The sequence below is a fragment of the Ammospiza caudacuta genome, chromosome Z, assembly GCF_027887145.1.
Source record: "Ammospiza caudacuta isolate bAmmCau1 chromosome Z, bAmmCau1.pri, whole genome shotgun sequence".
NCBI classification, from domain to species: Eukaryota; Metazoa; Chordata; class Aves; order Passeriformes; family Passerellidae; genus Ammospiza; species Ammospiza caudacuta.
In genome coordinates, this window is record NC_080632.1 from 60,874,588 (window position 1) to 60,890,601 (window position 16,014).

Here is a 16,014-nt window from a genome sequence, read left to right on the forward strand (position 1 = left end):
TATATGCATACATAGTCACTTAGCTATGAAGGAATTTGTTCTGGTTTTGACTGGGATAGCTAATTTCTGTCACAGCAGCAATTACAGGGATGTGTTTCAGATTTGCACAGAAAGCAGCACTGACAACACAGAGATGCTCTAGTTACTGCTGGGCAGAGCGCACAATGTATATAGGTCTTTTCCTGCTTCTTGAATCAGCTCATCAGCAAGTATGCTGGGGGTAGATAAGGAGTTGGGAGGGGATCAGCTGTCCCAGTTGATCACAGGGATATTCTGGGATACATGGTATCATGCTCAGCATATAGAAGTGGGGGAGAAGTGAGAGAACATTCAGAGTGATAGTTTGCCTTCCCAAGTCACCATTAAGGTATGATGGAATTCTGCTTTCCTGGAGATGGCTGAACCCAAGCCTGTCCACTGCAAATAGGGAATGAATTCCTTGGTTTGCTTTGTGTCTGTGGCTTTTGCTTTATTAAACTGTTTTTATCTCCACTTATGAATCTTGTCACTTGACTCTTCTCTCCTCCCCAGCCCACTGATGGGGCAGTTAGGGAGAAGCTGTGTGGTCCTTCTTTGCTAGCAGAGGTTATACACAGTAACACATCTCCAAGCAGATCAGCAAAATGACAACCCTCACATTTCTTATTGGTTTTAACCTGAACTTAGGCAAGCATTATTAACGGGGTTATTAATAAGAAGGGACTTAACTCTTAAGTCTGTCTGAATTCTTCACCAAAAACAAATTTAAGACTAAGCTGAAATGCTCTGCTTAGAGAGGAGGTCCTATGGTTTGTATTACGTAGGTTGTTGGATCAATGTTTGTGTCACCCGTGTCAGCAGCTGCCTCCCTGAAGGTAAGAGTCCTGTGGGAACACTGTGGCCCAGTGCCCCAACCACCAACAGAGGTGCACAGGGCAGGCCTGCCACTCAAGCCCCTGATCTTCTCACAGGTCAAATGACATGCTGATCCTGAAGGACGATGACAAATCCATTTTGCGCAGCACACAGGACATGCTGCAGCACTGAAACCCTGCTGGCACACAGCAGAGACTCAACAACGCTGCACAGGGCACACATTTCCACATCTGCTTGCTTGCAATGGAACAGCAAAGGACATCTACATCCCAAGTCAACAAACTTCATGTCAAAGTTCTATCTGCAAACTAGACCTTTGAAGTGACTCCCCTCTTTCCTCCTATTCCCCCCAAATTTGTGTCACATCCTCAGGCAAAGGACCAGACACCTCAAAACAGGGTCACCGCAGCTGTAATGTGATACAGTCCTAAAAAGGCATTTCCCATCTGGGATCTGGCCCCATGAGCTCAGTGATGTAAATAAAAGAGACAGGATCCCTAAACTAGACTCCAATGGTACTCAGCAGTATAGCTCTAAAAACAGTTTTTCTGGTTTTTGAGAAAGCAATAAATGTTTTCCTTCAGTAAGTTCCTGTATTATGTGATACTTGTGGTTTTTTTTTTTTTTTCATTTTACACATAGATACAACATTTAAAACCTTTTTTTTTAAAAAAGTTTATTTTCCACAAGGAAGAGCAATAGGAAAAATTAAACTGTTCTCCACATATTGTTTTCTTAAAACAAGAGTCTACAAGGACATATTCAGCACCAAAACTAAAAACAAACAAAAAGAAAGTACAAACAGCCATAGAATATAATCTATAAAGCAAACATTTAATATTGCACTTTGTTTCTCTAATGTTTGGATTTTACTTACTTTTTCCTAATTCAGATCAGAATTCTCTATCAAATACTGGGTTTCAACTGTGAACCTGAAGTTTTATAATGCTGAGAACTGACCAATATTTGTGGGAGAGTAATGCCTCTGAGTAATTTAAACCGGAAGTCTTTATTTGATAACATTATACAATTTTTCATTCTGATCACAAAGGCCGAAATGCCAAGTCAATTACTATGATATTGGTAAATCCCACCTCATATGCAATTTTCCATTGTATTGCAGTAAGTACTTTAATGCTATGTATATCAGCAATTGTTCCCTAGTCTGTAAAAAGAACAAAAAAGGAAAAAAAAAGTAAAACCACCAAATGCCCTTTTATACCAACAATCCCATTAGCTTCAAAAATTGTCTGGTTGGAGAGGGTAGAGGGAAGGGACATCCACAAAATTGGCCTAGTAACATCATCCAATTTCCTTCTTGCCAATATTCCTGCTCAAAGCCCAAGCCTTTTAACTGAATCACTTAAAACGCGACTCATTTGTATTTTATCACCCTGTTGTCATTTTTGAAACATGAATGATCTTTCATGTTCTCATAAAGGCCACTTATGGAAAAGCCTATTTGTCGCATTTATGAAGCCTTAAAAACAAGGCAAAGGTTTTTAAAAATGAGCGCCATGCAGAAACACCAGCCTCCCCTCTCTGACTCTCTTCGGAGCTTTTTTATTGCACAGGGAGACAGGTATTTGATGGATTAGATCTTATTTGTTCAAATAGTCAAGACCAGAAGAGTGTCCCTTTGTCAGTGATCTGTGTTCCATGGCTTCTGAAGAGCAAAGTTGACTTTCATTGTACATCTCTAGCATGTAAGCGCTGGCATTTGTTAGCACAGGTAATGGCTCCATTGCCCTCTTTTTCCTGTGGCACACTTAAGGACAAGTGCTCTTTCCATACGGTTTCTTGCATTCTGCATGAATGCATGGTATAATTCAGTGTTCTGTTTGTTTTAAAGCTCTTCAGAGTGCCACAGAAGATGCAGTTATCAAAGCACTTCCAGCTAACTCATATTTAAGTATGGCTGGTAACACTGATCTTTCTCACTTTAATTACACTTCTAATCTTGTACAGTATCATAAACCCTGAAGGTAATACAAAGTGCACAAACTGAGCTCTTAGCATAAAAGAAGCTTTGCCCACAGTTTGAAATATACTTTCTTCTAGACTCATCACATATAGAATTTTTGGTGATTAAGTAGCTATATATAAAAATAAATTCACTTTCACTTCCTATCCCTACTACTTGAGATATTGATCTGTCTGTGAATCCAAACAGTGTATGACCACTTCCTTCTAATACTCTTTTGAGGAACAGCTGGTGTCTGCTGGTGCTGCTTTCATTTATGCCTTTTTTTTTAGAGCTTCACAACTTGAACATTTTTTTTTAAATGCAGAAAGAGAAATGGGAATGAGGAGGATTTTGTAACTTTTGTGTATGTCCTTATTCCAGATCTCCCTCTCAAGTTAAGAACAAAAAACAAAACACAAACACAAAAAAAAAAGAACTAACTCAACAGTGCAATGTAAAAAAACAAATAGCATTCCAACAGTTTGGCAAGTGATGAGTTCACCTGAGATTAAGTGATTTTTAGGCAGTCTGTAACAAAATGCTGCTTTGCGATAATAGTAGAAAGGCAACAAATTCTTAAAAGAAATCAAGAAAGTATACAATCTTGACAAAGTTTATTAGTTTCTTTCTCTTAACTCTTCACCCTCCCTCCCTATCCCCATATCTGTTGCTTATCTACTACAGTAGGCTGCAAAACATACAGCAAGGAGGATTGGCTTGAAGGCATTTGATGTTTGTAAAATAAATCCACAATAGGATCCAAGCTGAAGAGGTGATACATGATCAGCCTACTAGGACAATTCTGAGCATGTGCATATGTAGGTAAAGTCCAGGCTACATTAAATTAAAAAAAAAAAGAAAAGTCAGTGCATTTGTCAAAGTCTCTTACTGTTGGGTTTTTGTTTCTTTCTTTTTTGTCAAAGCTTTCTTTTGCTCCTTATTGTGCGGGCCACAAGACATAAGAAAGGGGTAACAACTGTCCAGCGTAAATGAGAAAAAGCTGTAGTGACACTGAACCGCACAAGGTAAGCAATAAGCATGTGCAAATTTCCAAATTGTAAGAGGAAGCCAAACCTCTCTTAATGTGGTTTGAGTGTTTGGACACACATGACTGTAGGTTAGTAAGGCTGCTCCTAGTATGTGCCAGTATTTAAGAGGGAGGGGGGAAAGCTCAGTTCTTCAAGCATGTGGAGCAGTCCTACAACGTTACTGTAGGCTTCAAAGCATGATCACAGGTTGTTTTCATTTATTCACCACACAGGCAAGAGCAAACCCACTTTCTCTGAAAGCGTGTCTCCACTATGATGCCTTGACCTTCAACATGGCAGGTACAATTCCAAACCCAAGTCAAGTCAGCTTCTTATGGATTCTTTCAACGAGAAGGGCAAGATGGTCTGTCGTCTGTGGGTTGATCTGGGTTTGGATCAATCTAAACAAAAGAGAAAAAAACACAACAACCTAAGGTATTTTTAGAACTGATTGCTAGAAAATAAATCAATCCAAACACCAACATTTTAAAGTCCAAGACAGTCAGAGATAAATGGTATTCCCAATCCAAAAGTTACTCAGGTAACTGAAGCATCTCTAAAAATTAGATTAAACTTTGAATTGAATATTACTAAGTACAGTGAAACACTTTAAACTGCATGTTGATGGTAGCTTAAGAATAAGCACAAACATGGAATAAGAAATCGTAAAAAATCGGCTAGTAGCACAAATATTCTAAATTATTTATTGCATAGTAAGAAGACAACTGGACTCAACACTTTAACAAGTAACTTTAAATACTAAATTGATTTTGGAAGACATTTGACTTAAAAAGGCACAAAATTATTAGTAAAAAGTTCTTCTATTTAATTTTTAAGTAATCAATCCTGAAAAAACCCATAAAATGTTTCAGAAGTTCATGTGTACCACACATTACCTCCTCTTCTTTTCAACAAAAGGAAGGAGGTGAAGAACATGGTCTCTAACTTAGGTCTCCAAAACTCAATAGGAAATATAGTTTAAGTGGACATTACATAGTTTGGTCAGTTATTTTAAAAATACATTATTTAGAACAAAGGAAAAACTTACTTCTAAATATTTAGGGCACCTAAAATGAAAAGCCCCTGAGTTGTATTCTAGGCTTATGATATAGAAAAGACACAAAAAACAGGCCACTCACTCACTAGCAGATTAAGTGCTTCAAGAGGAAAAGAAACAATCACGAGTGGGTGGATCCAGGCAAGATTTAGCCAAAGGGCACTATTTTATTTTGTCCTATACCACTGCTTTGAAAAATATGAACATGGCTTTTGAAGCCTGAACTTGTGTCCCAGTTATTGAGTGACTTTCACAGAACTTAACTTGCAGACAGAAATGTTTGAACTGTGCATTTAGAGAAACCTAAGCCAGAAAGAGCACCTCTGTATCCTGTCTGCATGGAAATTCTGAAAGTAATACATACAAAGAGCTAAAAATACAGAGTACTTTTAGAGAGTAGAGGTGAAAAAGTTTGTTGTGCATCTGTAGACTCAGAACATTGGTATTCACTAATGTCATGTATTACATATATAATGCAATATAACTTTAATAAGTTGCTGAGAGAGCGCAAAACAATTTCAGAATCTCTATGAAACATTAAAATAGTGAAGAAACCTGGAAAATTTTTTATGCAATTTACCTGCACTTTGCTAAAACTAAGTTACATTTCATATTTTTGCTTATTTGTCCTAGTTTTCTTAAAGTAGAAACAGTTTCTTACATTTATTCCACATGACAGAACTCAAAGCAACAGCACATTCATAATTATATTTTGAGGTACCTACTTCTGAATAGAGGGGTGGAGGCAGAAAACGGAACTCCTGGATGTATGCAAACAGTGGTCCTGGAAGCGCTCTCTCAAAGTCATCGCAAACACCCAAGGGTGCAAGGCTGGACTGCCGCTGCTCCTCCGTCACCACTTCTGCATAGCTGGGAGGGGCTGCACGGAAAAGGCACACGCGGTTCGAACAACAAGTTCTTACGCACGTCAAAACACGTAACATGATAAATATTAAACTTTTATACTGTAAAATGCACCAGCATTTAGATAAATTACTTCCGTGATTTTTACACAGTTATTGAACATGAAAAAGAGGGTAGACTGCTGTGGTTTGTTTTACAGCTATGCTCAAATCCAACAGCAGACTGACCATTGCTCATTGTGGCTTAATTATCACCTTCAGATTTAAAGCATACTCAGAACACTGAATTTCTGTTCCAGGCAGGAATGACAGAACATTGCATTTCTCTGGATTCCATCATCAGTCTGGGATCTGTACATTAAAACTCCATATGTTTATATGCAAAAAGAGAGAAGCTACAGAGCTTCTCCTTCAACAAAAGAGATTCCCACTGAAATGGATTACATTATCCTTTCACAATGTTTTGGCTACTAATAAAGATCACCTTAACTGCTATTCTGACAGGTTACACTGACTTACAACCAAGGATACAGCTGGGATACTGGAGGCAGAATTAATTCTGCCCAGGTACAATGGCACTCTGTGCCTTCACTTGTACCAGCTTCCAAGCAGCTGAATTCCACTTCTTGCACATCTGAGAGAAGAAGGCAAAGAGGGGAACTCCATTCTTCTACACAGAGCAAGCAGGTAGCAAGGAAGCATCCACAAAGGACCTTCTATGGACCTTATTATGAAGAACATAGTTTTTGTCTGTTTGCATGACAGCAATGAATAAAGCACATAAAAATCAAAACAGACTTGCTTTGTCAGGTTACCTTCTGGTCTTTCAGGCAGTGTCAGACCAAGCCAATTCATGTTCATGCTACACTGGCTGCTTACACTTGATGTTCTGCTACCAAAGGGGTGTAGAGGAATGGTGCCAATGACCAGTGGTAAGTTAAGGAATAAATCCATGGCGCCAGGAATATCCACATATACCTAAAGAACAACATAAAAATGAAAGATTAAAAATAGGTTTGTATAAGCACTTCCAAATTATTAGACTAAAATCTCCAGCCATGTAATTTTTCACAAGTGGCTGAAATTTCATGTTCTTTCATTTTAAAGTCAATGTCCCTATGGAGACAAACAGCCCTCCAAGACAAAGGCAGTTCTATACTCTTAACACAAGTCCTCACATGGAAATGTCACACACTTGTAACACATTTCCTTAGAATATGCAAGATTTAAACTGAATTTACTCACAGAATTCCTGTTAGGACACCTAATGCTAGGCTATGTACTTGTTTTGTAACTAGTTAGCAGTTCACAATGCTTTGTTAACAATTTGCAAGGAATCATGGAAACTACTCTTGCTCCAATTAAACAATCCAACATACCATCAGTGAATACTCCACACGGATTATACTACAGTCAAGAATTGAAGGAGAAACAGGTGGAATTTTCAACTGTTTGCCATTCCAAGTTTCTGTTTTGCCAGATGACAAGGATTCCCCACGCAGGCTAGCAACAAGCTGCTTGACTTCCTTCATTTTCCCTTTGGCATAAAATGCCTGTGTTTGGTAAATGGCTGCCTTTGGCACCACCACACGGGAAGAGCAGTTCTCAATCTCAGCAAAGATCTGAATTGATTCACCTGAAAAAAGCAACATTTCATTTTTTCTATGTATTTGAAAGGCAACTGAAACAAGCTGGCACATACTGTGGACTGTTATAAGGCAGTGGATGCTGCTAGCAATGCTCCACACTTTGAACAATATCCACTGATGCTAGCAGGAGTAAGGTCACCATGAAGTAAACCTAACAGAAAAATGCACAGGCCAATAAAAGCAATGTCCTTTAACAATATGGAGACAGAGCAAGCAAACAAAATCAGTCATTTAAAATACCAAGACAGATGAAAGAAAACCAAAATGGCAAGAATAGTTTAAGTATTTCTTTTATATATAACAGCAGCTAAGCACACAGTGTCATTTTAAAAGGGAAGGAAAAACATTTCCTATAATTACTTCTGTTACGTACCTGGGGTGTAGCCCTTCCTTTCAATTTTGGCACTTAAGGATATTGGGCCTGAGGTACAAAACCAACAACAGAGAGTTTTTTCTTTTGTGCCTGCTTGGGGTGACTGCAAGAAAAGAACATTTTCCATTTAATAGAGTGCTCCACGAATCTTTTAATCTGTCTAATCAACACAGAAAATATTTATTATATACATTCTATGCATTTTGATAAGCATATCTAGTTTTATTTAGAGGGGAAAACCTCAAGCAAACTGCACCATGCAAACTATAAGCTTTAGTCTAATTCCATACTCATCAACACTGCTTTTTTGCTACACTTCATACTGCAGTTACACTTAAAACAAGTTTTTATACATAAATAAATTTAGCACAGCTTAAGAAAGGCTTTTAAGTCTACATATCCCACCATATTGCTGAAGAGCTTTTAATTTACCAGTAAACTAAAATGTCTATCTCTATGCAGTATAGTATTTCAGAAACAGTAACTAAGGTACAGTACAGTAACCTTGACTCCTGCTATTTCCTGTTTCAAAATGATCCCATTTCATCTGTATTAAACAGACTTTGGTATTTTACATGACACCAGGATTTAGGACTTGATCCAAAGCCCAATAAAGTCAAATGAGAGTCTTTTGATTTTAATGGAATTTGTGCAAGACCAACATCTTCGTGCAAATCTGATTTTTCACCCATACACACAAGAAACCTATTTCAATGGATTTTGAGAATTTTTTCCCCTCTCCATGGGGGGTGAATTTGAAGAAGGGTGGTGGAGAATGGAATTTTAGGTCTGATTGAACTCAAATCCTCATTGAAAGGAATTGTGACATTGAAATTGTTTTAATGAAATGATACTTCAGAAAAAGATTATAGAGCATTGTGATAATTTCTCCCCATTGGTAGAAAACGATCCATATGAAAATGATCAATTATGCACACCAGTACATTATTTACTTTGCATTTTTAAGTTTGCAGTCTGTCACACTAATTCTTTTAAGTGTCACTGTTTTTACTTCAGAATCAAAGAAGAACAGTTCTCAAAATTTTCCTTTTTACTCACACTTAACAATTTAGTATTAATTTAATCTGACAAAAACATTTTACATATCTTAAAAGTAAAGCAACTCCAAGTACAGGAAAACACAGCTTTTAAAATGGAAGAACTTACAGAGTTGCAGAACTAATGTAATACTTAAAAGATTGCCTGTAACTAAGTATCAAGTAAGTATCAGGTAATGTATTAGGTAAAATTAGATATGAATATTGTTTCAGTTATTAAACTTCATTATTTTTTTATGCCAGAAATAAAAAATGAATAATTCTGTCAATTCTTACCAGTAATGAAGGAGTGTTGATATCTATATGTTCAAAGACTGTAAATTCCTTCTTTAATTTTACTGGTAGAAACCAAGGCCTATGCAATTCGGCTTTCACCCAATAGCGCACACTGCCATGTCTGCCTTCGAATGAGGTAGCAAGTGGTCTGTGCAGGACACAAAGGTCAAAACTGAGTAAAGTCTTTCTGTCTAATAATGATACAATTGATCAAGTCAGTGATTAGTAGTATATAGAACTGCATTTTTAATGCACTGTAGTACTTAATGCAGAGTATCTCAGAAAAATTCAATAATTAAAGATGGGAGAAAAAATCATCTCCAATTTATCCTACTGTAGTTTTTCATAGATTTTAGGAATCAATTAGAGAATTGTACTAGAAAAATGCCAGGAGAGCACAGATTTTCTTTAAGCTTAAGAGGCCACTTCCACATCTGAGGTAAAGTATGCCCTTTTGACTACCAATTTAGTATTACCATTAGCACCAACCACTTATAGTTTTGGATGTCGCCATTGTGTATATTTACTTGGTCAGTAGCTCAACATCAGGTTAATTTTAGCTGCAACTCAGCACTTCCATAGTTAGGTTCACCTTAAGCAGAGTAAATATTACAACATGGAGTTCTGAAGAGAGGCTATTTTGAGCACCTTCTAATCTTTCTCTACCCTGATGAGACAGCTTAAAACATTTATAATACTTAAGAATGCACACATATAGCCATATATGTATTTATATACACACACACATATAAAATCATGAAGACTACTCTGAAATTTGTCAAAAGAAGGAAGCCTATTTAGAAGCTGGAAGAAGGATGATGCAGGTAGTATTTCCAGATCTGTGAACACTGCCTTTTTTACTGTAGTATCATAAAGTATCTTTAAAGTACAATTATTTCAAATTAACAGTAGTTTTTGTAGCTTATTCCCTTTATTTTTGTATTTTTTAATAAATGATTTAGAAATTTTTTGTATTTCACTATGTTCTGAATACATACTTATATATACATTAAAATAAAGTATTTGTAACATTTTCATATTTTCCACAGAGAGTAATACTAGCCATGCTAGTGCTTAACTAGAATTATTCTTTCAGTTACAGGTTTGACTTCACTATTTGCACATTTGAAATGTTTAGTTTTTTCCCCTAATAATGCAATTAGAACTTCAGTTTTTCATTCTGTCCCATATTTTGTAAGGGAAAAATCAGTAAGGATGATGCACATCTTTCCACTGTTGCTCTGAAGTTCAAGTCAGTTTTAGAAATATTTTATATTTCTATAACACAAAATAGCAAGTAAGTAGGCAGTGTCAAAGTTCAGGCTTTTAATATCAGTCTTTGTTTTTCCAGTATTATTAAAAACTGGCTTAACAGCTATTCTCTCATGGCACTTAGAAAGAACCAATGATTTGACCAATGCCTGCTATCTGGCTGTTTCACTTCAAGCTAAGCTTTGCATGTTCATGTTTTTAATGTTTTGGGTATGGGATTTTTTGTTTTTTTGTTTTTTTTTTTTTTTTTTTGTTTTTTTTTTTTTAATGCCCCTTTAAATTCAAGAGAAAATCAGTACTACTGGCCTTACTGTTGAGATTTTTACAAAATGCTAAATTGTCTTTAAAAATCTCCATGTTTACAGGTGTTTCCAGAAAATCTTACTGAAACTATGTAGAAGTCCTGTGGCATTCACTTTGAAAATGTAGAAGTATTTGCCACCTGCACATTTTGCTAAAACAAGCACCTCTAATAAACAACCTTAATATTAGGCAGTGAGCTTATTCACATAAAACTGCCAATTTTTCAGCAACTTTAAAGTTTTTAATTTAATTTAATTAAACTTGCCTTTTACAGCAAAAGACTCATTTTTTATCCATACTCATACTCCCCCTTTTCCTGCTTATCTGATTTTACTGGAACTTGTATTTTTATCTCATTTCCATATTTCCAGCTCTTATTATGTCCAATCTTACATCCACAGTGCCTACCTTACATATTTCAGACAGGAGTGGGGCAGCAATTTTTATCTTACCAGGACAAACTTCTGCTCTTACTCTTGCTTTGCCTTTGTTTTCTAAACCAAATGGGATTTGGTAGGAAAATTCTTCTTACTCTAACCACTCATTCTTAAGTTTGTTTCTACCCAGGCTTACTGCATAAATAGCCACCCTGGGTACTTACATCTGATTAAGAACAACCTCCTCTTTTGTTGAAATCTAAGTAAACTAGCCAGTGTTCCAGACTTGAGACCAAACAAGGCTCAATTCCACTGTGATCTTATCTCTAGTTCTGCTGGTCTGCATAACTCCAGTAAATGGTTGAGTTAGAAGGTATTTCAGCCACTCTGCAGGACTTCAGTGACAGTTCAAGTTCCTCTCCCTCCTCTTGGGAAGGGGAAATAGACTGGAATATCTAGTCCGTCAGTAACACTTGGTAAAAAGAAAGAGAGCAACTGGGCAGCAGTGAGCTCCTTTTTTATGGAAATTTTTTTTAAAAAAGGATGGGTATATCAGTGTAAAAGCAACCTCTTCAGTTTAATGAGATTATGTTCTCTACTGCATGTTACAAGCACAATTCTTACTACCATTGAAAAGGTTTCCCCTCCACCCACAGCAGGAGTTTTGGTCAGGTGGGTGGGCAGCAGAGCCCTGTGTGGAGGAGGACTCTGAGGGGGTACTTACGTCTGTGGAAGATGGAAGCTGAATGCATATTCATGCCTTCCTGAATGGATGGTGTGAAGGCCTTCCTCTGAATTGTCATCATCTAAAAGAGAAAAAACCAACATGCTAATCCTGCTGCACACGGTATACCTGGTGTAGGCTTTTCTTCCAGAAAAAAGCAGTTTCCTCACACATTACAAGACCTGAACAATGTGATGTCCCGGGAACAAGGGTCTCCCAGTCCATTACTTATTAACTGCTGGAATTCAGGGCCAACTCTGACTGACAGAAAGGTAGGCAAGACTGCAGGCCTTAGAGAGAACCTTAGAGGTTAATGTTTTAATATAATCTTGACTCTGAATAGTGACACAGTTTCAACTGCTGCCATTTCAAGGCCTCCATTCAAGGTCCGTAGAGGAAATCATGCTGCTTTTCCACTGCAGTTGCTAGTCAGAATGAACCAGAGCTGGCTTTCACCAGTATTAACAGTACCAAGTCCGCTACTTAAGATTAAATTTAGAAATTCAGGTTCTTTGTATCTCCTGCCTGGCAACAGTGTCCCCACATTAATCACACACACAAAAAAAAAAAAAACCGTGCGAGAAAGGAGTAAGAGCATACGAGCAACACCCAGAAAGTACCCGACAGATTCAGGGGCATAGGAAATGGCAAGTTGCCCAACTAATGCTATCTAGAGCTAAACCTTTCATTTCTTTAATAGATTAACTTGATCTTGCTCAGACAGAGCATAGATACTTTCTGGTTTTATGCCAGGAATGCTAATCCTTGTTTATGGTCACGATTATTTGTACAGCTTCAAATGCCACAAGAAAATTGTAGTTCATTCTGACATCAAACCAGAAAAACGCTGACTTGATTAAAATAAAAGTCGAGTGAAAAATTGCTGGTCACCTCGCAGTCAAAAACGTCTGGAATTATAAAAGGGGTTATACAGAGATAAAGTGAAAGGGAACAGCTTATGCGTGACTCGCTGAAGCATTAATGGAGGCATGCAGAAGGGTTCTAAGTTTCTATTGTCCTATAGAAGAGCTGATGCTCTACTTCCTACAGTGTAAATACCGAAATTTTAAAAACAAATTAACAAAACAAGCAAAAAAAGAAAAAAAAAAAAACAAACAAAAAAAAAACAAACACCCTCCTAGCAGCAAGATGCGGAAATAAATACACCTTCAGGACGCAACATTTTCCGTGGGTCAGGAAAATGTGATGAAAAAGCGAGACAATGCGTCGGAGTGAGGGTGGGCTTCTACACTGTCGCTTTGCGTTAGGGTTTTTTTTCAATAACTATTTCTTCTATTTGATTTATTTATTTTTAGTTTAATTCTGTTCCGAGGAGGGGAGCGCCGCTGTCGGCGATGGCTGCGCCGCTCTGGGCCCGGCCCCCCCTTCCTGCCAGCTCAGCAGTCCCGCCGCGCCGCGGTAAACAAGTGCTGAGCTGTCAATCAGCGCGGGCTGGAGCAGGAGCCGACCGGCCTGAACCGGCGCGCGCGGAGCGCCGCCAGCTCCGCCGCTCTCCCTCACACGCTGCGTGCGCTGCGCCCGCCGGCTCCGCACCGAGGGCGGACCCTTCCGCCACCCGCGCCGGGCCTAGACCCCTCAGGTGATGGGACCGGCGACGGGAGGCGGCAAGGACGAGACTGAGGGCAGCGCATCCCCCTGCCCTCTCTCTCTGAGGTGCTTTGCACCGAGCCAGCGCCTCGGGGAGAGGCCCCTGCCCGCCGGGGGCAGGCAGCGAAACCTGCTCCCTCACCCCCGCCAATCAGCGGCGGGCATCGCCTTAGCAACAGGGCAACAAACCACGGCCGGCCAATCAGGGGGCGGCGGGGGGCGCGGCCGGGCCGCGGGTCTGCGCTCGGGGCACTCATTGAAAGGTGGCCGCCGGCAGCGGCTCCGCGGGGCCCCTGTCCCACCCGCTCCCACGCGTGCTCCCCCCAACACGGGAGGGTCCTGCTGCAGACTCCCATCCACGAGCTCTGGGAACCCGCCGTCCAGAGGTGCGGAAAGTTATGCTCGGGCGAGTGATTCCTGAGGCGGTGGCAGGAGATGGGTGGGAGCCGCAAGTCACCTCGTTAGCGCGGTATGCGCGATACCTGAAGCAAATAAAAAAAGTCCCGAGTTCTGCTACAGCTTTGAGCTCGGGTATACTGTATGAAGGGCTCGGTGCCGCCCGGAGTTGTTCAAAAATTACATTCATTTTTTTTTTCCGGAAAGAACGAGAAACATCGCATTGCTGCAGAGTATACGATGCATATTCAGGGAAAAAAAAAAAAAGGCGACAAGCAGCACAAAAAATTACATAACCGGTTTTTAACATTATTTTCTTGCGCTGGGGAATTAAGTCATCGCCACCACCTGACGCGTGCGGCCAATCTGCGCGGAGCGGGCGGCCCACCCCCCTCCTCCAAAGCCGGTCCCAAACAGGATTGAACCGCTTCGAACAAAGGCTGCGAAGTTCGGAGGAAAAAGAAATAAAAAAACACAGACAACCCTGAGGCCCAGCGCTTCCACGCCCCCGGCGAAGGGGTCCGCACTTGGTGGGGACACCAGGGTGGCTCGAGTGGGAAGTGGGGAGCAGGAGGTCCTCATCTCCCCAGTTTTGGGAGAGGTGCTTCCATTACGCAACACCACTCCCCCCTCTCTCTCTCCTCCCCCTCCTTTTGCTCCTCATCAAGGGCTTTTCGGACACATCCTTACATCGCCGTAACCCCCACTACCGAGCGGCGTGTAGGAGCATCCCGAGGAAATGAAAGCTTTTTACCAGGGCGAGGGCAATACTGAAATGAGGAAAAAATTACACGTGGGGTGGTGATATGTCAAAATAAGCCAGGGAGACTCTTTTATCTGCCAGTAATCAGCCATCCTGAAAAAATCATTGTATTATCACCCCAACAGCATCGGCAGAACCCCGCACGTGTCAAAAAGGATGGTTTTTATGCTTTCACTGTGTTTCAACTTGGATTCTGCCAATAAAGTCCGCTGCCCATCAGGCTGTGATTTTACAGCTGTTTTTCCCCATGGTACGGCATATCCTACTAATTATCACCAGGGGAAAAAAAACTAAAACACTCAAGAAACCCCATTTATTAATATATGGCCGTATTGAAGGGCAAGAGAGTTCTCCTGGTTGCAGGTACTTTGCAAATGCATCTCCTATACGTACCTCCATCGCCAAGATACGACCCTGGGCATGTCTGCTCTCCAAAGCACCCGTTAAAAGACAGGGCTAAACCGGGGTGACACAAAGATACATGCTTTTTTTCCATTAAAAAAATAAAGCATCGCAGCCCTTACCTCTCTCGTGGCCGATGAGGATGTCCTTATGGTTGAAATATTCCACTTCTTCGGTGTAGTTCTGTGTATAGGCAGTGTTGGATCCAGCATTCCTCGATTCAGTCCAACGTACTTTAGCGTGCCCCCTTGCATGGATTTTAAGGGATTTCACTCTAATTTCCCCAGTTACTTCTAGACTGACCTTTCCTGAGACTGTATCCCCGCTAGAGTACACAGGGACATTGCTGTCATTCAGACAGTCAAAGCTTATCGTCAGACTCTTCACCTTCCCCAGCACCATGGTTTTATAGCAAAGTGTACAAAAATAGACTGTAAGAAAAAAAAAATAAAGGGAAGGGGGAAGCCAAAAACAACCAACCCCGAGCCCCTGGGGCGCAGGGGTGCGGCGGCGCCGACCCTACAGGCGGCTCATGGGGGCGGCGGGGAGCCCCGGCCCCGGCGCGGGCGGCGCTGGTGCCGACACGGCGTCTCGCCACAAAGGCGCTGCCGTGCCGCCGCCGGCCCCGCCTTATAAGGCGGGTGACAAACAAGCGCGGGCGCGCATGCGCCGCCCCGCCCCGTTGGGGCAGCTCCGACCCCGCGGCGCCGCCGCTGACTCCGGGAAGCGCCGCTCCTCGGGCGCGCGGAGTGGGACGTGCGCGCGCCGCCGCTCCTCGGGCGCGCGCCGCAGGTGAACGCCGCGTTGGTGCGGTCGGCCGCCCCAGGGAGGATGGCCGTGTACCCAGCCTCTGCGAGGAGATGAAAATTACGCTTCGCTTAACAGACCTTGTTCTGAAACTGGCAATTGGGTTTTGGGTTTGTTTCGTTGGCTTTGGTTTTGTTCGGTTGGTAGGATTTTGCTGCTTTGAGGTTTTTTGCGTTTGTTTGGTTAAGTTTGGGGGGGGGGGGCTTGGCTTTTTTTTTTTTTTTTCCCTCTGTCTGT

General features: G+C 40.9%; 1 protein-coding gene and 1 long non-coding RNA gene across 2 annotated transcripts in view; one reads left to right on the top strand and one right to left on the bottom strand.

Annotated features, from left to right (window-relative positions):
- The window catches only part of LOC131571105 (uncharacterized), a 28,436-nt gene extending 24,598 nt beyond the window's left edge, over positions 1 to 3,838 (top strand). Inside the window, exon 3 of the long non-coding RNA XR_009275941.1 lies at positions 3,745 to 3,838. This is a non-coding gene — a long non-coding RNA (uncharacterized LOC131571105). The remainder of the gene's footprint in view (positions 1 to 3,744) is intronic.
- Positions 3,491 to 15,559, bottom strand: ARRDC3 (arrestin domain containing 3). Its single transcript, XM_058823234.1, has 8 exons — positions 15,093 to 15,559; positions 11,802 to 11,883; positions 9,126 to 9,273; positions 7,792 to 7,894; positions 7,149 to 7,405; positions 6,585 to 6,747; positions 5,632 to 5,786; positions 3,491 to 4,250 (listed from the first exon to the last, which is right to left on the bottom strand). Exons 1-8 carry the CDS (start codon positions 15,370 to 15,372, stop codon positions 4,194 to 4,196), a joined length of 1,245 nt encoding a protein of 414 aa, XP_058679217.1. The 5' UTR covers positions 15,373 to 15,559; the 3' UTR covers positions 3,491 to 4,193.
- Positions 15,560 to 16,014: the final 455 nt, after the last annotated feature.